Source organism: Rhinolophus ferrumequinum, chromosome 17, assembly GCF_004115265.2.
Source record: "Rhinolophus ferrumequinum isolate MPI-CBG mRhiFer1 chromosome 17, mRhiFer1_v1.p, whole genome shotgun sequence".
In the NCBI taxonomy this organism is placed as follows: Eukaryota; Metazoa; Chordata; class Mammalia; order Chiroptera; family Rhinolophidae; genus Rhinolophus; species Rhinolophus ferrumequinum.
The window spans coordinates 48,318,441-48,340,106 of record NC_046300.1 but is presented as its reverse complement, the minus strand read 5'-3'; the positions used below and the strand labels follow the sequence as shown (position 1 = coordinate 48,340,106).

At 55.3% G+C, this 21,666-nt stretch overlaps 2 protein-coding genes and 1 long non-coding RNA gene across 6 annotated transcripts in view; 1 reads left to right on the top strand and 2 right to left on the bottom strand.

The window, feature by feature from the left end:
* The window catches only part of ITIH3 (inter-alpha-trypsin inhibitor heavy chain 3), a 14,075-nt gene extending 7,484 nt beyond the window's left edge, over nt 1-6,591 (bottom strand). The window contains 11 exon segments of the mRNA XM_033132039.1: nt 498-666; nt 915-1,031; nt 1,318-1,443; nt 2,449-2,562; nt 3,121-3,283; nt 3,545-3,649; nt 3,725-3,888; nt 5,146-5,166; nt 5,779-5,814; nt 5,816-5,935; nt 6,556-6,591. Of these exon segments, the coding sequence (XP_032987930.1) occupies nt 498-666; nt 915-1,031; nt 1,318-1,443; nt 2,449-2,562; nt 3,121-3,283; nt 3,545-3,649; nt 3,725-3,888; nt 5,146-5,166; nt 5,779-5,814; nt 5,816-5,935; nt 6,556-6,576 (1,156 nt within the window). The 5' untranslated portion in view covers nt 6,577-6,591.
* LOC117036797 (uncharacterized) lies at nt 3,895-19,129 on the top strand. 3 transcript variants are annotated; one of them, XR_004425442.1, is made up of 4 exons: nt 3,895-4,967; nt 7,214-7,317; nt 18,819-18,901; nt 18,991-19,129. It is a non-coding gene; the product is annotated as an uncharacterized LOC117036797 (long non-coding RNA). The 3 variants fall into 3 exon arrangements; XR_004425444.1 differs by lacking the exons at nt 18,819-18,901; nt 18,991-19,129 and adding an exon at nt 13,384-13,890; XR_004425443.1 differs by lacking the exons at nt 18,819-18,901; nt 18,991-19,129 and adding an exon at nt 9,605-9,735.
* ITIH1 (inter-alpha-trypsin inhibitor heavy chain 1) lies at nt 8,462-21,666 on the bottom strand. 2 transcript variants are annotated; one of them, XM_033132037.1, is made up of 22 exons: nt 21,529-21,666; nt 21,291-21,311; nt 20,817-21,019; nt 20,266-20,370; nt 19,760-19,922; nt 19,091-19,204; nt 17,529-17,654; nt 17,329-17,445; nt 16,879-17,047; nt 16,665-16,790; nt 15,609-15,790; nt 15,140-15,325; nt 13,901-14,040; nt 13,129-13,283; nt 13,014-13,028; nt 12,613-12,633; nt 12,100-12,183; nt 11,876-11,989; nt 10,685-10,886; nt 9,636-9,808; nt 8,890-9,001; nt 8,462-8,740 (listed from the first exon to the last, which is right to left on the bottom strand). In XM_033132037.1, the coding sequence occupies exons 1-22, from the start codon at nt 21,628-21,630 to the stop codon at nt 8,611-8,613; spliced, it is 2,760 nt and encodes a 919-aa protein (XP_032987928.1). In that variant the 5' UTR covers nt 21,631-21,666; the 3' UTR covers nt 8,462-8,610. The 2 variants fall into 2 exon arrangements, with proteins under 2 accessions (XP_032987928.1, XP_032987929.1); XM_033132038.1 differs by lacking the exon at nt 21,291-21,311.

Here is a 21,666-nt window from a genome sequence, read left to right as displayed (position 1 = left end):
CTCATGTGCCCCAGGACGCGGTGGGACTTGCTCAATACTGACTAGTGAGTGAAGAATCAAAGATTCAGTCTTTCAAAAGGGGACACAAAGACTGAACTCTCAGGGTTGCCGGAAGGATAGGAGCACATGGTGACTGTAAAAGCAATTTGGAAAACAGTCAGATGCTCTCCCAGCCCCTCACTGGGAGGAGAGCAGCAGTAAAGACATCATTTGTGGTTTTCCATAAGAAACAGCCAACGAAATGATATGGGTTCTCTGTTGCCTGATCTTAGTGGGACTTGCGAGGCACCAGGATCATGGCTTAGAAACAGAAACTGGGTTTTCCTAAACCACAGAGAAAACACCCTGATATCAAGCTTAAGGACCCCCACACCCCAACTCCCGCCTCTACCCCCAGGCAGGGTCTGCAGGGCCTGGACCAGCAGTCTGTGCTCCAAGGAAGAGGGCACAGGCACAGAGGGAGCAGTGGGAGCCCCTGCTCTCCCCTCTGTTCTTACTTCCTTGATCTTGAATACTCCTCACAAACTCCCTGGCTTCCTGGATGTTCTCAGGTGTCGCTTGAACTAAATTCTCTTTCCAAATGGTCACATCTCCACTGAACAGGATGAAATTCAGGAAGTCATCCTCTTTCATATCATCCAAGATTTTGAGGAGGGCATCCTTTGTCTGGGAAAGAGAAAAACAAACAGTCAAGAAGCGGGGAGAGGAAGCAGCAGACAGCCCTGTGTCTTCCCAGCCCTGTGGGTGGTGGGGCCTATGCTGTCTGCAACAAAAGGTGGCAGACGCTTTGTGCCATTTTAAAAATCCTGTCCCACACCCTCCTCTTTCCCTGGAAGTATCAGCTCTGTCCACTTAAAAAAAAAAATCTCTCTCCCCGTCCCGTCCGTCACCCCGACTTGCACAGAGGAGAGTACCTGCTCCATTTTCCGACCCTGCATGGAGCCGCTGACGTCAATCACGAAGACTATGTTCTTAGGCACCACGGGAAGGCCTTGAGGTGCAAAGAAGTGCACAAAGTAGCCATTGACGATCTGGAAAGAGAAAGAGAGACTGGAGGCGCATATCCTTTTAGCAATGTCACGTTGGTTACTCTTGCACATAGAAGCAGACTTTCGCAGCCCAAGAAGATGTCTGTTTCCACCCTCCAGGGGAGGCCACACAGGCTCTGGGCTGCCTGCCACGCCCATGCCCTGCAGGAAACTGGGCCTTGGGCTGAGGCTCTAGGGTGATAGCACGGACAACCGTAGCTCCTCCCACACCAGCCCTTACTCCACTTGATTGGGAATCGACAGCCTGATGGAGCCAGTAGAAAGGTACCTGCACGTTGGCTGGAGACTCTCTGTTCACGTCGTAGCTGATGGTGAACTCTCCGTCGATGAGGGAGTCTGTACAGGTAGGGCATGAACGCTGTTGATCCAAGCTGGGCTTGAAAGACACATGGCCCTAGGGGAGGGACATTGAGGGACTTGCTTAGCTTGGCCAGGGCCTGCCTATTGCAGACCTCAGGCCAGGGGATGTCCTGGTGAGCCAGGTGCTGCCCTCATAGGGAGGAGCCCGGAGGTGGGCACCTGGGCAGTCCTGCCACCATCCGGCTTACACTGGCCTTTCTGAGTACCTCTCTCCCCAGGGAGATCGGGGCGCCATGAAGGGCAAGGGCATTGTCTGATTCAGCCTTTCTCTCTCTCTGTTCAGTGGGCCCCACAAGTCCTGTAGCTCAGCCTACTTGGCACTTAGCACTGAGAAGTCAGGGAGGGGAGTTTTGCACTATGAAAAGGAACTTCATGTTGGGTGGTAGTGCATGTGTTGGTGCCAAGAGGAGGGGTTGGGGAAGGAAGCAGAGCAGGGAAGTGGGAGAGGGTCCAGGGCAGGCGCGTGGCCCTGCAGAAGCCAGCAGCCCTCTGAGTGCTCCTCGGACTGGACCACACTGGAAGCCCTGATTAACTGCGGTTTGCTGTCCATGTAAACATTTATGCTTCCACTGCCCACAACCACCAAGACCCTGGAATAGCTGGGGGCTTTGGGGCCTAGCGTCAACCACCAGCACCGAGAAGGAAGCTCCCTTTCATCTTCCACTCCTCAGTGTAGAGTCAGTAGATCTAAATGGTCCCTCTGGCCTCAGTCTCCTTATCTGTAAAGCAGGGACAGGAAGTAACCTGCCCTGCTTAGGTAGAATGAGACCCGGCTTTTTAAATGGTTCCCCTGTCCCTCCCGTACAGTTGACACCCCAGTTTCTCTGGTGGGTCATCACCAGCAAGCAGCCCTCTGCCTTCAGCATCCCACTCCTGATGCAGGTGGCCAGGGAGGCAGTGATCGTTGCAGATTTATCCCCCTGCCACACACACACACACACACACACTTGCATCAGCCAAACCCTGGGGCTCAGTGTGGTCCTGCCAGGGTCTGTGTTCCTGCCCCTGCCCCCCCAGGCCTGAGAGGTATCTACACCACCTTTTTCCCCGAGAAAAACTTGGTGAGGGCACTGCTCAGGACGTCATTGGTGATGAATGAGGCCTTAGCGTCCAGTGTACTGATGCCCTGGGGCTCAAAGATGTCTGCCTCGATCTGAAATGTCCAAAGGTAAGGAGGTGTCACTCAGCGGTGCAGAGGCCAGCGTCCAGGACAAAGCCGAGGGAAGGAGATGGGTCAGTGCAGAGACCAAGTTGGCCAAACTCCCCACCCGGGTCCAGAGCCAGCAGCCGTGGTCCAGCGACAGCTCTGTGCTGGCCACACCTGGTGTCTCCCACCAAGAAAATGACCAAAAGGGCCGTCAGTGGTACTCTGACCCCACATCTCTCCCGTAGATGGTGTTCAAATTCCACCACCAAAGAGGTTCCTTTGGCTTTCAGCTCTGACGTGGGTAAAATACCCACATAACCAGTTACAAGCTCTCCAGAGACGCTTTGTCATGCTGCCCCAAGGGCCCAGCACCTAAGGATGTGAGTGAGTCCAGCCCAGCCCCCTTCCCTTGAACGACTGTAAGTCTCCCAAGCTTCCTCAGCCAAGTGGTGGGGCCTGGACTTCTGCGTTCTGGCCCCTGCTCTGGCCTCTGCCCCAGCGCCCCTCCCCCAGCTCACACCCTCGTCCACAGTTTCAGCGGGAGCTGCAGGGGCGCTTCATTACCTCAAAGTGCTTCACCAGTTGCTTGGGCTGGACCTTGAGGTACATCTCATACTTGCCCTTGTGCCTCTTCAGCAGCTCCTCATAGGTGAGCTCAAAGGTGACACTGCTGCCCGCAGCTACATTGACCGAGACTGTGAATTTCTCCAGCTTCCTCCCGGAGGCCCTGAATGGGGGTGCAAGACAATGTCTGCCCCCACAGACGGCACAGCCCCTCCAGTCCCAGGCCTTGGATTCGAGTCCCAGCCCCTTGGGGAAGACACCTTCCCACTCTAAGCCTCAGTTGGAAATGGGAGAATATTGTGAGAATTATGGGCACATTTTACAATAATAATAGTAATCACAACAATAATAACCATTGCTGCTATCGTTGTTCGCATCCCTTGAAGCCCAGATGTTCTCCCCGACGCCTGGGGTCCATACTCACTTGACCAAGCCAGCGGTCTTGCCCTGGGACACAGCCTTTTCATACTGCTTCTTAGCGACTTCCTTCTCCTTGACATTCCCAGGGTAGGTGACACCATCGATGGTCCTGCAGGGAAAGGAAGTTGGGCGGGGCTCAAGCTGGGCCAGACTCCCCCCCACCCCCAGCCCAGAGGACACCCACAAGGAGAAGTTGGTGATGAAGGCTGTCTTGGGAAGCTCCACGTCAAAGGAAACCTCCTTGGCGGTGTTTGCCCGGTTGATGGCCTTCGTGGTGACGACATTGTGAGCAAAGCGGGAGGTCACCTTGCAGCTGATCTTGGTGCTATGGATCTCAATGGCATCAGCCTGTGGAAGCGGAAGCGGGAGTGGAGATAACAGTGCTGACCTGCCAGCGGGGCCACTGGGAAACCAGGTCTTCCACCTGGCCATTCCCCTCCCAAGGTCCCTTTCCAGATTCCAAAGCTCCTGCCTGGTAAGTGACCCCTCCATTGTCCCAGTCAGCCGTGTTGGAAGCCTGGGGGAGTACTCCATCCCCATAGTCAGGCGCCCAGCGTGGTTCTCAGGGTGGGCACTTGGGCAGGCCTTCTGCCTGCGGGCGTGTGCCCACCTTTCTGAGCACTTCTGTCCCGTAGGAGATCAGGAGCGTCGTGGGGGGCAGGGGCTTTGTCTGATGCAGGCCTTTGTTTCTCCCTGTTCACTGGGCCCACAAGTTCCTGAGCTCAGCCTACCTCGTTGCCCAGCAGCAAGAAGTCATTTAGGGAGGGGAGTTTTAAACCATGAAAAGGAACTTCGTGTTATGCCAAGAGGAGCGGGAGGCGGGAGGGAGCAGAAGAAGCGGGGGAGGGGACCCTGCTCTGCCTCCTTAACCCTGTAATCTTTCCATGCAGCTGTAGCCAGTGACATGTTGTAAAACCCCAAATCTGACCCTGCCCCCCCAATAAAGCCCTCCCATGCTCCCCATCACCCTCAGGGTAGTGTCCCCACAGCTCCGAGAGCCTCCAGGCAGGCTCTACCTCCTCCACTCCACCTGCTCCAGCCAAGCCAGGACTCAGCAGGGTCAGCGGCCTGTCCTGCTCACCTTTCACACCTCCACTTAGAACGATCACATTCACACACACTCTACCCAGTTGTGTCGTTTGGTAATTGCTTGATTCTGTCTCTCCCAAACAGGTACTCGTTTCCTGTGTCGAAGGGGTGTGTGGGGCGGGCCTTCGTGCCCTCAATACCCTCTTTCCCACGGGGTAGGGGTGGACCGAGGGAGGCTCTAGGGAGATGTCTGGTTTAAATATGGATATATAAAGATGCTTCGTGAGGGTGTGATGGGACCATTCACGTGTGTCCCCAGCCCAGCCTGGTACTGGCAAGTGCCTGGTGTTTGTGGAAGGAAGGCCTGGTGGAATGCCTGTCGTCCTAAGCGGCATCTGGTGAGATTCTGAGGGGCATGGTTCTAGGGCACTTTTTTTCCGGGCGTCTTGAGTGGCATGGGAGTCTGCCAGGGCAGGGGGCCGTGAGCTGTTTGCCAGCTGTGAGGGACCTGCTGTTGTGCAACCGTCTCCATCCTGCCCTACCCCACCCTGCCCCATCCCTGGTGAAAGTCCTCACCCCTTCCGGGAGGCTCCGTTTCTGCAAAAACAAAGACAAACATAAAGGTCAGGCTGAGGCAAAGGCCACTTAGTCGGGACCAGGGTGAGGCCAGAGTGACTCCCACACCTTGAGGGGCCTGTGGACATAGGACCCACCCGGAGCCACATGCCAGAGTAGGAAGGGGAAACTGAGATCTGGAGAGGGCAGGTCTCCAGGCTCCCCAGGGGAGCAACTCTGGGTACCCTCCCTGCCCCACGCACCCCGACTCACTCTGCCCTGCCCTGCACTCCAGGCCCCTGAGGCCTCCTCTCAGAACACCTCACCACCACTGCACCCCACAGGGCTCAGCTCAGCCCTTCTTAGAGGCTTCTGCCCTTTTCTCAGATGTGGACCTTCATAGGTTCTCAGTGAGGTTAGCATTTCCTGATGCATCACCCATTTCACAGGTGGGGAAGCAGAGGCGCAGGGAGATTTAAGAGCCTTGCTCAGGATTAGACGGCAGGTTTGGAGCCCAGTTCTCCTAACACCCAGCCCTGTCCCCTGCAGCTCACTGCCCAGCCCTCTCCCTACCCCTCACCCATGGAGAGGACCACCCAGGCTGGTACCTCTGCTGGTGCGACAGCCCGAATGGTGAATAGGAGACAGATTTACCTCAAGCAGCCGGGAGGGGCTTCTTGGGAAGCCGGGGACCACCAAGCCGGAGAGCAGGGCCAAGATGATGCAGGACCATCGAACAGACGCCATCACTGAGCACGCAGGCCTGACTTGCTGTCCTTATATGAGCCAGCTGACCGGTCGGGTCAGTGACCTGCAGTGCAGGGGGGGAGGATCAGGGGGCGGGAGGCTGTCTGGGAAGCTGGGGCGTGGGTGGAATAACAGGACTTGGATCTGCCTGGACCAAGGGGGCCCAGTGGGTATTGTCAACAGTGTGGGGACTTTACTCCCAGTGGCTGGGGGACATGGAGAGAGCAGAAGCTGTGTGCTGGCAAAGGAGCCCTGCGACTCCCTGGGTGGGGGCGATACTGACAGGATGTGGAGTCACATTTAAAGCAAATGGCACGTTCAGCATCGTTGCCTGTTCCCCACACCACTGACATGGCCTCTGGATCGCAGCCACCCCCTTCTCCAGGCAGCCAGGGCACAGAACCACATCCATCACTCTTAAGGCTCTGACCTCCATGGCCGAAGCCCTTGCTCATTAATTATCCTTCTATGGATCTCGTGGCCCCAGGGAGAGGACAAACCCCAAGTCCTGTGATCCAGCTCTCTCTGCAATCTGGCTCCAACTTGCTTTTCTGAATTTCCTCTCTTCCCACTGGCGTGCCCTCCCCTTTTCTGCACCTCGCATCTCTCATCTCTGCCAGCTCCAGTACCCTCCTTCCTCTTTCGTCCCCTAGCTCACCACAGGTAGCCCTACTCCGTCATTACCCTATGTTGAGGTTTGCACATTTAAGACTGTGCAAACCACCTCTAGACTCCAGACTTCTGCAGGGCCAGGCCATGTCACATTCATCCTTGCATTCCCAAGGCCTGGCCAAGGACTCAGCAGCCCTCGACCTCTTAAAGAGTCATTCTCCAAAAAGTCTCCAGTGAGGCTGGAGGGCTGGCCTCCAGGACAATGGGAGCTGCAGAGGCAGGGTCTGGTCCCCTCCTCCTCAGGACTGGGAACTCCTGGGCCCCACCAGGACCCTGCCAGCCCCCGAACCTCCCAGAGTGGTAACCATGTCCCTGCCATACCCATGCCCTTCTGAGCAAAGTGACCCCCGACTCAGCCACTACTCAGTGGAGTTGGTGAGGAAGCTACTGTATGGATTCTGTCATGGCCGTGGCCGAAAGCTCTGCACCTGACTGTGAGATGTACAGAGAGAACTGACTGCTAGGAACAAAGAGGCAGTGAGAAACTGCCTCATCTCCAAATACTTGGAATTTTATAAGAGGGACCACTCGAAATAAGAATTCTGAGGCTGCTCAAGAGGCCCCTGAGGGACACCTGGGGACTTGGAGGGAGCCAGAGTCGTCATGCAGAATTTAGAATTAAACGGAATCTAAGAAATCTTCATGTTCACCCCATTTTCTCTCTATACAGGAGGGAAAAATGAGTCCTGAAATGGGCTGGGCCTTGCTCAGAGTGACCAGCCAGCCAGCAGCCCACAGCTCTCCCTCGAGAGGCCAGGCTACTCCAGACAACAGGTTGGTCTCTGAGACCCCACTGACCGCCCCCCAGCCTGCCACTGAGAGCTCTGTGTCCCCTGGGCCCTGGGGCAGCCGTGCAGCTCAGCATTTGTGTTATTGATCTGGGCCCTCATGGGCCTTGTTTGGAGTGGGAACTGAACAGAAGCCAGCAGAGAACAATCAGAAACCCTTTGGAAAGAAGTGGCTGGAGGCCCATCAACTTTCACCTGAAGGGCCAGCAGCTCCCCAAAGTATAGTTTCACCTCCCTGCACCCTGTGACATTGCACTTATCTGGACCTGAGGCAAAGCCAAGGAAAGGAAGGAACCCTGCTGGGGTATTTCAGGAACCAGTGTAAGGAGCCAGCAGGTGGGCTGCCGTTCTGGCTCCTGAAATCACAGCTTCTGAGCAGTGGCTATCTATCTTTGGGAAATAAACTCCCAGCTGTGACGTTGAGCTGAGGGTGGGAACCTGGGAACTGCCTCCTGAGGCTCTTACCCGAGTGGATATAACCTCCAGCTCCTGGTAGGGCTTCTTCAGGACCCCAAGTCCATATATAGGTATTACACGTTTCTTTCATACATTCATTTTAAGTGATACTTTGGAATATCAGACATTAAATCCCAGCTGGCTTTGGCCATCAGCCACTCAGCCTGAGTGGAATATTCACATGGGGGTAGTTAAGCACACAGATGCTGATGCCACACAGCATGGGTTCAAATCCCAGCTCTGCCATTTACCAGATGAGTGATGTTGGACAAATCACCTAACCTCAGTTTCCTAAGCTGTAAATGGGCCTGATAAAAGTTTCCTCTACGGCTGCTGGGAGCATATATTTAGTTAATCCAACTAAGGCACTTAGAACAGTGCCTGGCTGCAAGAAGCAGTGTTCGCTATTGCTGTGGCTGTTGCTGGTCATTCCTGCACTTGCTGCCAGAGTGTCATTTGGTCCCTGGACCTGTGGGGGGAGCTCTGTGTGGGGGACACTCAGGGCATTCAGGAGGCATGGGGCCAGGCAGTGGCAGAGCACAGGGTGTGGTGGGGGGAATTGGTGTGGGGTTCCTCCAGGCCTCCAGGTCTGCTGTGACTCCTGAGCCCTTCTGAGGGGCAGCATCTCGGGTTGTCCCCCTGACATCCACCCTCCCAAAGAGCAGCCAGGCTGGGCTGGGCGTCGCCTCTCTTTAATGAAAGTCATTGGTGCTTTGACACGGGACCAGGTTGGACGGGGAGGTGTGGCCTGGACCCCAGGTCAGGATGCTGTCCTCCTCCTCTGCCATGGTCCCAAGGCAGGACAGGTGTGCTGGCAGGCGGATCAGAAGATGTCAGGGACAATATAGTCGGTGTGAATGCCATCGATCAGCCCGGCCCCATTGTTGTGGACGAACCAGCAGGTCACCTCGGTCCCATGCCGGGGGTCGTTGCTGTAGTCTTTTTGCAAGCCTCTGGGGAGAGAGAAGTTAGCTGGGGCCCCCTTTTGGAGCCAGCAGAGCTTCCCAGGAAGCCTACCCCACCCATGTGACACCTGGAGGAAGGCCTGGACAAACAAGAGGCAACAGCAAGGACAGAGATGCTGGGAGGGCAGCCCACCCACCTGGTGACCGTCAGCTGGTGGTTCTTCACCACCATTGTGGCATCTGTCTTTGTGGGGCCTGAGCCCGGGCGGAGGTCAGACACTTTATAATCAAAAGGGTGAAAGAATTGTCCTGGAAAGGCACATGGGAGGCAGCAGTTACCGTCAGGGAGACTTGCTCGTGCTTTGCCCTCAGTGGGTGCTCACTGGAGGTTTAGAGAGTTGCTTGAACTGTTTTTTGTTTTTGTTGTTGTTGTTTGTTTGTTTGTTTTAAGGGCTTGACTCTTTCTGATAAATTTTGGTATCAAACCCACTCTTTTAGTTCACCTGCTATAGAGAAGCGGATACAGTGTCAGGTGGTTGTACCTCCTGTCTTTTTGGACCAATTCCAGATGAATCTGGCTGGGTGAGAAGTTTGACGGGTAGGGGCCCATAGAGAGCAGAGTCTACAGCAAAGCCACAAGGAGAAGCAATGTGTCTGATGACCCATCCTACCCAGGAGGTCTCTGGGAGCACACTGGACCTTTGTGCCTGTTCATTGGGCCTCTCCCCTATCACTCCCAGGCTTACCTACACTTTAGTTTCACTGTGTGTTTGATCACAGCCTTTTAGAGGGACCAGACCCTCACCACACAAGCTCTCTTTGGAGCGCTGAGCCTTGGAGGCCGTGTTGGAGGAGGGCTGTCCTGACACCCAGCTGCAGAGCTGACCAGTCCACTGGCTTCACCCCCCGCAGCCCACAGCTCTGCCTGCCTCATCAGCCATACCCAGCAGCCCGTGTGTCCGCGCTGACATCTTGTGACTATCCAGCACGTAGAAGCCCAGGAAGTCCTGGGGGATGGCACTCCCCTTCCACACTCGGTGCAGGACGACCTCGAAGGTGCCCCCGTCCTCCACGGACACCACCAGGTTCCTCTTCCTGTTGATGGTCACCACCACCCTGCAGGGCCAGGTGGCCATGAGGACAGGTGTGGCTGCACTGCACCCTCTCCATTCCACCTCGCTTGTCTCTGGGACCCAGCTCTTATGACGCCCCCGACCCTCACCCCCAGATGGTTGGGTGTTACCTGTTCCACGCTTCTTCCCACATGTTGCTATTGTATATGGGGCCCTTACAATGTGCTAGTCTCTATGCCAAGCCCTCCATGTGAACTGCATCATTCAAGTATCACTCTGCTCCTGTGAGGACTAAGGCTCAGAGAGGTTAAATAACTTGCCTAAGGTCACACAGCTTGGCCTCCAGCCTGTCTAATATCAGAGTCTGTGTTCTTTGACTCCTGCTCATCACCTATGTCCTCCACACCAGACTCTGCCTACGTCTTCCTGTAGCTCTGCTGCCCAGCACTGGGCTCTGGTGCTCAGCAGAATTTGTTGAATGAATGCAGGAGTGAATGAAGGAACAAACATGAGACACGGCATACTAAGACAGGGGTTGAGAGAGAAGCCCAGAGACGTTCAGCAGAGAAAGAGAGTAGGAGGACTTCACAGAAGAGGTGGCCTTTGTGCTAAGCCTGAGGGGATGGGCCGGCGTCATTTGGTAGAGATGGGTGTGGACTGCAGGGTGAAGATGCCACGGGAGCGTAGGCATCTAGGCAGCTGGGTCCAGAACACATGTCCAGAAACCAAAGAAATGGGGGCGGGGGGTCCACGGGGTCTACATGTCTGCACAGCCTACACAGAAGCCACATGAATGTCATTCACTGACACAGCTCAGGGGACAACGAGGGCCTGGCAGGCTCAGGCAGCAGAGCCGACTCTGGGGCTTCTGCCTTGGTCCCCTGCCTCCCTGCCCAGGCCCCAGGCCCAGCCCCATTACTCGTCCTGCCGCAGGGAAGCCTGGTCTCTCCAGGAGAACACGGGCCCTCCTGAGCCAGGGTTCAGCGTGATGTTCTGTGGAGTCACTTCCAGCTGAAAGCCCGTCACAGGGTTTGCGATCCCCAGCCGCCCGAAGTACGTGCCCTCATGCTGCCCGGGGCTCCTGGCCTTGTTGCCAATGAGCTGCCCATTCACCGAGAAACCTGCAGTGAGGTGAGGAGCCGTCCAGGTCAGGGAGGGGCCAGCTCTTGTGAGAGCCTCACCCAGCCTGCCTTAGCTCATGCCTCCTTTCTGGGAGAGCCCCACACCCCAACCCTGCCACGCCATTTTTGAGGGTCTTACCTCCTGAGGGGAACCTTTAGGATTGGTACCCGCTGCACACACACTACCTCCTTCCCCTCCCACTCCACACTAACTGTCCAGTACTTAGCTCTCTGGTCTGGGTCCTGAAGGAGGTCTTACAGGACTTGGCCTGTCCCTTCTCTGTGGCCCCAGTGTCTGACCCAGGGGCAGATCACAGTAGGTGCTTCACAGAGGCCTCCTCTGACCTGAGCAGCCAAAAAGCCCCTCGCCCTTGTCACTATCCTAACACAGCAGGTCTCATGCTTTGAAATTGTCATCTAAGAATTTGTTCACATGTTGGTCTCCTTTCCCTAAACTCCCGGAGAGCAGGGACTGTGTCTCAGTTCCCACTGAGTCCCTGGGCCCTGGTCGGTGCTCAGCAAACATTTACAGATGGACCGACTGGCCTGGGAGGATGGAGAAGTGACTGAGAGACAGAGGGAGTCATTCCCATCCCTGAGCACTGCTGGGGAGATGGGCTCCGAGGCTCCCTCACCCACGCTGAGGGAAAAGTCAGCAGGATGGCTGCATACAGGAAAATGAGAGGCTCCATGTTTAAAAATTGTACAGAATTTCAAGACAGCAAGAAGAGAGCATTAAACCGAGCCTGGGGCCCTTCTAAATCTTGGGTCCTGAGTGCCTGCCTGGGTCACCTGCCCATGAAGCAGGCCCTGTATAGGGCCCAGACAGGTAGATGGGGCGAGAAGGAGGCAAGTTGAGGTGAGCCAGGTGACAGGTACACTAAGTGTAGGAAGTGGAGGCCATGGCCACTGTCCTGTCCACAGCTGAGTGTTGAGAGCAGAGGCGCCCAGCCCTGGCCTGTCTGGCAGAGGGTGTGATGTCACCGTACCTGTGTTAGGATCCTGCACCAGGCTCAGGACCACCCCAGGTTCTTCATTGATGTTGAAGCACAAGGTGTCCTCTTTCTGGGGCACATGGATGATGAAGTGGGGGTCAGTGTCCACTGGGGGCACAGCATGGAGTTCATTAGATTGGGTATTGAGCAAATGGAGCCAGCCGCAGGCAAGGGTTCCAGCAGGCAGGGGTGTCCCTCAGACCCTCCCAAGGACTCACCACCAGTTACTACGTTTGGCAACTTCCCGACACCGGAGCTGGAGTCAGTTGGAGAAGGCTGCTGCTCTGCTGGCAGCACAAATGCTGACCGGTGAGAGTGAATGGTATTTAGAAGGAAGGCAGCTGGGTTTCCCTGAAGCTGCTGGCTCTTTTTCCGAGACCCCCTCCCACCCCCGAGGCCACAGGATCAGGAGTGGACACAGAGCCCTTGATGACTCTCAGGAGATGGGAAGAGAAGTTTGGGCTGACCCTCTCTGCTTCCTTCCATGGGGACCTGGTGGGGCTGGTGGCATAAGGGTGGGGGAGGCCAGGCCCACATCAGGGGTACTGTCTGAGGATTCCCAGTGAGAGGCCTTGAGGAGAGCTGGAGCAGAGGAAGGAAGCGTTGGGCTGTTGTCTCCTCATCAGGCAAAACCTAGGGGCTTTGTTCAGGACTGAATGGACAGCCTGAGAGACTGTAACATCTGGAGGAGAGAGGTACAGATCTGCATCATCAACATGGCTGCCACTTACACCTTCTCGGTCCCAGCATCTCTGTACAGGACAACAATAGAGGACAGTGTCACGGTTGCCAGCCCACGTACACCTCATTCCCCAAGTGCACCCAGGGCCCAGAGGCCAATCAGCTCTCCCCAGGGACCCAGGTCTCCTCACAGACACACACTCACACAAGGGCCCCAAAAGAGGCAGGCGGGGGGGGGTGGTTCTGGCTGTGCAAGGGTCCCCATGCACACAAGAGGGAGCTGCTATTCTGTGGTGAAGTGGGCAAGGGCATTTCGGGGAAGAAGAAACCATGACGGGCTGGAGGCAGGGAGCTGTGGGGATGGGGAACTGTGTGCCTGGCGCTGGAGCAAATGCCACTTGCCCAGCCACCGGAAACCCCTCGAGAAAACCAATATGATTTTAAAACTCACCCAAGGGCAGAGAATCTGGAAGGGAGAGAAAGGGAAGAGAATTAAAGCTCAGGAGGTTTCTGGCCTTCAGAATCCTCCCCAAGGCCCACAGCCGCCCCTTCTGCAGGGCCCGTACCCTCCTCTGGCTTGTCAACGAGCGGCTCCAGGCCGTCCTCGTCCACCATGCCCCTCATGGTCATGGAGGTTAGAGGGGTCACGAACTGATAGGCCAGTGACATCTGCAGGATCTTGGCCGACAGCTTGGCTTTCTCCTCCCCGTCCATCTTCATCCTACGAGACAGACACCTGCTCCCAGCCCTGCAGCTTGGGCAATGGACTTGCACTCCCTCGTCCTTTCAGTCATTTGTTCACTCACTGATTCCTCAAACAGGTATTGAGCACCTGCAGTGTTCTTATTCAGTGTCTGTTCTTCAAGGACCTCGTGACTTAAAGACCTCCTACACGGAAAACCTGGAGACTTGACATGGTTGGGGGATGTGCCTCGGAAATACACAGAGAATTTAACAGCTACGAGGTTCTGTGCAAGTGCTCTCGCCTCTCTGCGTCTCAGTTTGCTTGCTCATCTGTTCAGTGGGGATAATGAGGAAGTTTCCCCTGCACGTTGTGAGGATTAAATGAGTGTGTCTGGACACGGCAGCCCCACAGTAAAGGGCAGCCTCCTCTGCAGCAGCTCAGTGGGGACAAAGAGGGGGCTGCCTGTGGCCCCTAAGACCCTGCCCACACTATTGACTGACTGGTTGATATTAACTCAGTGAGCAAAGCAGAAGGGCAGTAAATCTGACCTGCTCACAACCTCAAAGGCCCAGAACCGCCTCTTCTCTGTTCACCTTGTCAGTCCAAAGGCCTTTGGGTGGAGGGTGCCCACGAGGCAGCTGCAGGGGTCATACCTCTTGGCCAGCAGCTCCTGGATGGTGAGGTAGGCCCAGAGGCGTTCGACATGGTTCTCCAGCATGTGGCCCCGCTCTCGGAGCAGTTTCTTCATCTCTTCTTCATCAACCAAGCAGGTTATCTTGAATTCTTGTCTGTCCTGAGGGTTGTGATAGAGAGAGGCGGTGAGCCGTTAGGAACACAACTGCTGGCTGGTGCTTGAGGCTCCAAGGGGACCCACTCTTGTCTGGTCTCTGCAGCTTCCTTCTCAGCAAACCCCCCTTTCCTAAGCCTGCTCTCCTCATCCCCATACATCCATTCTTTCCACAAAAGCTTGGTAAGCATCCTCTGCGAGCCAAGCTGGCCTAGGCCCCAGGCATCGCAGGGCCCTGCCCCACAACCAGGCCCTGCCCTCGTGGAATTGCTGTCTCTGAGGAATGCCAACAAGCGCCCAGTTGTTTCAGCTATGTAGCTGTTTCCACCACGCCCTGCTCCTCCAAACACCCACCATGACCCTGGCGGGCTGAGCCATTCAACCTGCCACAGTCCATGGCTGTGCCTTATCTCCCCAGCCACAACAAGGGGGCACCATTTCCTAAGGGCATCCCATGTACCAGACACTGCGAAAGCACATTATGTGGATTATGCCATTTACTCCACACAACTCTCCAATGCAGTGTTACCCCTGTGATATAGAAAAGGAAACAGGCCTATGGAGCCGGACCCATTTGCTGAAGGTCACCCAGCTGGTCAGAGTGGAGCTGGGGTCCAGCTCAGCTCTCCCCACTCAAAGCCTGAGTTCTGCACTCTCAACCACACTGTGGGGCTCGAGTCCACACCCAGCAGGGCAGGGTCCGGGTGTCAGACACCCTGCCTCCCCCTGTGCACATGCACACACGCGCTACACTGGCTCAAAGCCAGGTGCACAGTAGGTGTTCAGGAAATGCTTGTCAAGTGAGAAAGAAGAGGCTGGCCTCTTGCTCTCTCATGCCTTGAGGGAATGATGTGAGAGGCAGCATGTGGCCCATTTTGGGCCAAGGGACTACAACTAATCAAGGCCACATTGGCCCCATTCCAGCCTGGGATGCCTGCGTGGAGGATTATTCAGGCCTGGGGTGTGTGTGTGGCACATGCAGTGGTGGGGGCACTCTTCTGGGGGAAAAGGAGGCCCCCTGTGGGAGGCAGAGGTGGGGAACAGTGTGGGTGTGGAGCTTCTGGGTGCTGCCCAGCCCCTGCACTGTCCTCAGCCCACAATTTACCCCATGGGCCTGCACGTCAGCCTTGAAGTTGCTCCGTTTGTTGTCAGCAATGCGCCCAGCCACCACGATTTCCGAGCCTGCATAGTGCTGCTTATGGCTGTGCTGGGTCAGGGCCGAGACTGTGTCCTGGGGGTACTGCAACTCCACGTCCACCAGCAGGGGGTTGGCTACCTGGTCATAGAAACCCTGCAGGGGTGGGGGGTGCGGCCTCAGAACTGATAGGTCACCCAGGGCACCCAATGGGAAACCCACTCACAACATGGGGTGTTGGGATCCACACTTTACAGAACGAATCATAGGCTCAGAAATGTTAAGTAACTGGCTTGAGGTCATGCAGCTAATTCGAGCCCATGCCAGAACTTTATCTGCTACTCTAGGCTGATGGGCAAATGGCTCTCAAGGCAGGGCGTCTCGTGGGCTGCTGGTGGTGGTGCGTTGGGGGACAGGGCAGGGTGGGCGAGGAGAAGACCTGCAGCTGCTGGGCGGCATCGTGGTCCTGGTAGATTCTCTGGGCCCGTCCATTGTTCTCCATGGACATGATTTCCAGGAAGTTCAAGTTCACATCGTTGCCAAAGCCCAAGTTGTAGAGCGGGAACTTGCCCCCGATTGCATTGCGGACGTTCTTGAGGATTTGGTAATAGTCCGTCACTCCTGCAGCCACACACCCAGGCAGTGACTGGATCCCAGCTCACGGGCATGTGGAGCACGGGGGATTTTGAGGCACACTCCCTGGGAGCCACGCCTCCCGTCTTAGTCCATCTCTAGTCCCCACCTACATCTTGAGGCAATGCCTCCTGCCGGCTCACCTGGGCCCACAGGAGGCATTGCAACAGTTGCTAACCTCTCACACTCCTTGCCCATGTATACAGGTCTGGCACAAGCAGATCTGATTCTGCTCTAAAGCCTCCCATGGCTCCTTGCTGTGGCTTGCAACGCCCTGCTGACCTGTCCACCCTTGTTTCACCTATGCTGCACGTGCCCCCTCTGCCAGGGATCTCTTCCTGCTTTTCCTCCCCTCCTTCGAGACTGAATTCAAGGGTCACTCCGCCAGGAAGATTTCTGGGGCCTTTCCTGGGCCAGGTGCCCCTTGTCCGTGGTCCTGCAGCCTCCTGGCACCCTGTTCTTTCAGGGTACCCACCAGAGCTTCTGCTCCTGCGTCTGCCTCTCCCATGGTCCTGGCCTCCTTAAGGATAGACATGTCTTGTTCTCTTGGTATCTCTTCTTGGTCCCTAGTCCTGTGCTTGGCACACAGACAGTGCTGAATACCTAGTTCATTAAACTCAACCAAGAATCCTGCCCATCCTCCTTGGCAGGCAGAAACGTCCCCAGTTCCCCAGCTCAGGACAGAAGTATGCCTTGGAGCCCATGCAGACGTTACAGTCTAAACGCTGTTTTTAGATCAGTGCTTGCCTTCATCCTAAACCTTTCACCTCCCTCCCCCAGTGGTTAGGTTTCCAAGTGCAGCTTGAATGCCTTCAGTAATGAAGAGAAGAGTACCTTCCGAGGTATCCCTCCAGGTGCTTACCCTCTGTGGGCTCGCCATCTGTCAACATGATGAGAATTGGGGCATGTTTGCTGACTCCTGGGACACTTTCCCGAGCTTTGCTTAAGATCTCAATTCCCTGGAGCAAACCTCCATTCATGTTCGTGGCTGCAGAGGAGAGAAAGCAGACCTGTGTATGTCTTCATTCTGAGAGGACAGAGGCAGCAGCAAGGTGGCCCGAGATGCCCGCCCTTACCCCCAGCCAGGGAGAAGCTCCGAATGAAGTCCTGAGCCGCTAGCACATTGGCGGTGGATGCCTGTACCAGTGAGCCTCTCCACGATTGCACTCCAGTCCCAAAGAGGACCAGGTCAAAGTAGTCCCCTGGCCGCATGTCCCCCAGGATTTTAAGGAGCGCCTCCTTGGTCTGTAAGGACAAACAGGACAGTCAGTGGAGGGACAGAGCCCCAGGATAGTGCCTTCTGTCAACTCCAGATCCCCATTTCAGAGATCCACAGGGCAGAGGGACACGGCGGACAAGCAGGAGGGGCTGGCCAGGAGGTGCCAGGAGAGGGGTTCCCGCAGGGCCCTGGGGGTGGATGAGGAAGAGGGAGAAATCCCAAACCCAGACTTGGTGGCAACCAATACTGTGTGGGTGATGGGACCAAAGAAGCTTCCGTCAGGTGAACTGTTAAAGGCACAGTTTACCTGCTTCACTTTCTGGCCTTCCATGGAGGTGCTGACGTCAATCACAAAAACCAAGTTCTTGTTTAGATCAGTCAAGTTTTGGGGTGCAAAGAAGTGGGCAAAGTGGTTACCGGAGACCTAAAACACAAAAGAATGAGTGAGAACTCTCACAAGCACCCCCGCCCATCCTTTGGGTCTTGGGCCTGAAGCTTCCAGCTCACCAGGAGGTCACAGGGCTTTTCGCGTTTGACATCATAGGTCACCTTGAAGTCCCCATTCAGCAAGGTAGTGGAGCATGTGGGACAGGATTGCTGCTGACCCACGGTAGGGCGGAAAAGCACATGACCCTGGAACCATCAAAGACATGAGGCATTCATTACTGGGTTGTACAGCTGCAAATAGGATGTTTGCAAAGACAACATAAGGGGTGTGTGTGTGTGTGTGTGTGTGTGTTGCACAGGCACAGAAATGAGTCAGGTGGGCCCCTCACACAGCTGCTGAGAGTACACGCCTGTAGGTGGTAGGAGAGAAGAGCTGTTTCTTTGCATCTATGCTTCTGAATCACAGGGATTTTCTACAGTGTTTCCCCGAAAATAAGACTTAACCGGAAAATAAGCCCTAGCATGATTTTTCAGGATGACACCCCCTGAACATAAGCCCTAATGCGTCTTCTGGAGCAAAAATTAATATAAGACCCGGTCTTATTTTCGGGGAAACGCGGTACAATAAGCATCGCCACTTCGGGTACAAAATGAAAACAAAATTATAGCAATATGAGAACATCTGTCAACTCAAACTGTGGAGGTAAAAAGCAAGACAACCACACTGTGCTGGAAAATAGAACCCACCTGGATAAGGAGCAGAGACTGGAAAGAAAGACCCAGAGTGGGAGCTGAAGTCTGGACTGACCTGGTGTGGGTGCTCAGGGAAATGAGGCGTGGGTTTTACTCGGTACTTTTCTATACTTCTGTACTTTCCAAGTTTTCTTTAAAGACTGTTTTAGTTTTTGTTTGTTATAAAAGTAAGACATGCTTATAGAAAAAGAAAAAAAACACTTGAAAAGAATTGATAGGAAGACGAAGAACTATCCCCTTGGTCTGCTCCTGAACGCAAGCATGTTTGCTAACACTCGGGGCTGTCGTATTTTGTTTAAAAGGAACCATTCCAAAACTGTAAGAAACATTTCTTTTAAATGAATTGTTATGGAGTCACTGCCAAAGCTAAGTGAGCACTAAAGGGTTTGCGCCTAGCTCCAGTTAAGGGTGAGTTAGGAAGCAGGGCACTACCTGGGTATCACCCACCCATATGCCATACTCCTCCAGGGCCTGGGCAGCGAGCAAGCAGGGCACTTCTGGGATTCCCGTAAATGGGTGGCCAGTGGTAAGTGGCAAGTGGCTGGGTAGGCCAAAGGCCTTTCCAAACTTAATAATGTTTCCAAGCACACTGGAGCTTGGAATCCTAACTTCAATAGCACCTGGCCTTTGCTCACATGCTTTGAATGCTTCCTATAGGTGTGAGAAATTGAGGTTCAAGAAAGCCAGCAACTCACCCCAGACCACGCAGCCAGTGTGAGCACCTTCCCCAACCTCAGCAGGTAGGCTTTTGCTAAGTTGCTATGAGAACCAGGAGTGCCAAGTTCCCCTGGGATATCAACCATGAATCGCCTGCCTCTCTCACCCATAGGGAAGCCTGCAGCCCCTGCTTGGTTCCCATGCCAAGCTTGGACACTCCATAAGGATTGAGCCAGATTGAGAACTCCCAGCACCCCAACCATCCCACGAACCTCTTTGCCTGAGAATGACTTCTTGATAAGTCGGGTCGCCTGTTCCTTGGAGAGGAAGGACACCTGGGCATCCAGCTTGCTGATCCCCTGGGGCTCAAAGATGTCCACGTCGATCTGCGTCATTGAAGCGATTCCTGCACTAAGGCTCACATTTGGGCCGTCATCAAGTCTCAGCCAAGAGCCCACATGTGTCCTGGCCGCCTACTGTGTGCAGCACTCACCCAGCCCTCAGCAAAGGGCCTGGCAAGCCATAGGAACTCCAAAAACATTGGCCAAATGAAGATACGGATGCCTGTACCCCTCAACTTGGCCATCACTGAGGTGCCAGAGTCCTTAAGCTGCCCAGGACTTTCTGGTTTACAAACTACCTGGACTTTCAAGTATCTCTTGTAATCCTTGTGGCAATCCTGGGACACACAGAAACCCCCATTTAACAGATGAGCAAGCTGATGCTCAGAGAAGAGAAGGAGGTTGGAGGGTCAGGGAGCTCCCTGCCCACAGAGAGCCCATTGGAGCCCACCCTGAGGAGTCAGTCCCTTCCCTGTGTGCTCAGGCCTGGGATGGCACACACGATGGGTACCAAGCCAATGCTTGGAACCACAGCAAGAGAGAGGCAGGAGCCCTTCTCCTGAGAACACGCCCCTGGGTGTGCAGTCACCTTCAATCTACCTCAAAATGCTGCACCAGCTGCCTGGGCTTGACTTTGATGACAATGTTGTACTGCGAAAGTATTCGCTTCAGCACCTCCTCGTAGGTCAGCCGGAACATGACCTTGCTCCGGGGACCAATGATGAGGCGGATAGTGAATTGCTCCATCGTTCTCCCCGAGGCCCTGGACATGCCACCAGAGGCAACAAGACAGACAAATGGTGACATGTGGTTCCTTGTCACCTAAAGCATGGGTCTCAATCAATTTCTCTTATTTTAGTACTGCTCCCAGGTGTCCTTAACCCTTTCCCTGTCTTAACTAGCTGGTCAGGGTCAAGGCCAAAGAACAGGGCCCCACTTGCCCTGATGGCTGGTGTGGCAGATGGGCCAGTCAGCACCAGCCTTGTCCAATGCACCTGCGGTTTGGGCACTTTGCTCACTTCCCCTTAGCCTGGGGCTACTCTCCACCTATGTCCTGGCTGGGGAGGGGAGCCTCAGAGACTGGGCCAGCAGAGCTCAGGACTCACCTGACAAGGCCAGCATTCTCTCCTGAGATGGCTGCTTTCCGGTACTGTTTCCACGCAGTCACTTTGTCCTTTATGTCCCCGATGAATGCTTTTCCATTTGCTGTGCTACAGGGGGAAGAAGCACTCAGGGGAGGTTCCCCTCCCTGACCACACGGGTCCTTCTTACTAAAGGTGCTCCCAGCCCAGACCCTGAGAAGGCCCTGTCCAGGTGAGCACTCATGGGAGGGTGTCTCCTGTGGGCCTCCCACAGCCCACAGAGTTGCTCAGGGGCCCTTTGGCAGTGAGGTGGGCAGCCACAGCCAGAGTCCAGCAGGAAGCCTCGGACACCGGCCTTTGTTCCTCAGACCCTAGGCTGAAAACACAGTCAGAGGCCCACAACAGGAGTCCAGAATAGACCTAAACAGCTGTTCCTCCCTTCAAAGCTGAAATGGCCTGCGGCCCTTGGAGAAATGAGAAGATGGTCTGAACTGTCTGGCCACTCTGAGCTGTGGTCTTGGGCGGGGCCTGGGGAATGGCTAGTTCTGGGTGTGGGAGCCAGGCAAGACACACACATGGCAAAGTCGCTGATGAAAGCCGTCTTGGGGATCTCCACATCAAAGGCCACTTCCTTCGCTGTGTCGGCAGTGTTGACCACTTGGCTGGTGATGACATAGTGGGCGAAGCGCGAGGTGACTTTGCAGTTGACTTTCAAACTCCGGATGATCACACCATTGACAGTGAGATGAGAGGGCGCTGTGGCCTGGGCTGGGGGCCTCTGAGCCAGTGAGAGACCTTATGTCATATTGGGCCCAGCACCCGCTTCTGATGGACACAAGGGTACCTGAAGAAGAGACCAGACCTCCCAGGGAGACCCATTCGTTCTCTCTGCCCGAGACCTTGCAGTCAGGGTGGGGGAGCCCCCATTTCCAGGACACGGGAGTCCCTCTGCCCAGGGCAGTAACGGAGGTGCACACCCCCAGGGGGCAGGAAAACCAAGGCTGTACTAATAGCCCACGACAGACTCCTTTGCGGAGACTCTCACTCACTGTGTCCACAGCCTGTCGCTTCTGTGAAACAAACCAGCGTCCATGTAAGTGTGACTATTTGTTGAGCGTTGGGAATGGGACGCAGCGCGTAGCTTCTTCCCCTTGCCCTCACCCCGCCAGTCAGAGTGGGTCAAGGTGAGTGGCGGTGGCCCCAGCCCCTGGGGTGAGGGTCTGTGTCCTTTCAGGGTCCCATCCAGGCCCAGCTGTTAGTTTCTGCCCTGAGGGTTTACCCACATACCTCGTTGCTTTTGGGCCCTTTGGGTGAACCCCAGGCAGGCATGGCCTGTAGGGTGAGGAGGGACACGCACAGCAGCACCCGGAGCCGCATGGCACCGTCCATGGTCTCAAGGCTCCCTCTGCCTTGTCACTTAACTCA

Excerpts from the sequence above, each read along its gene's own strand:
- ITIH1 (XM_033132037.1), bottom strand. The coding sequence starts at position 21,630 with ATGGACGGTGCCATGCGGCTCCGGGTGCTGCTGTGCGTGTCCCTCCTC. Across the intron at positions 19,923-20,265 it reads GAGAATGCTGGCCTTGTCAG|GGCCTCGGGGAGAACGATGG; the intron begins GTGAGTCCTGAG and ends TGGCATGTCCAG. Across the intron at positions 16,791-16,878 it reads GAGCTTCTCCCTGGCTGGGG|CCACGAACATGAATGGAGGT; the intron begins GTAAGGGCGGGC and ends TCTCCTCTGCAG.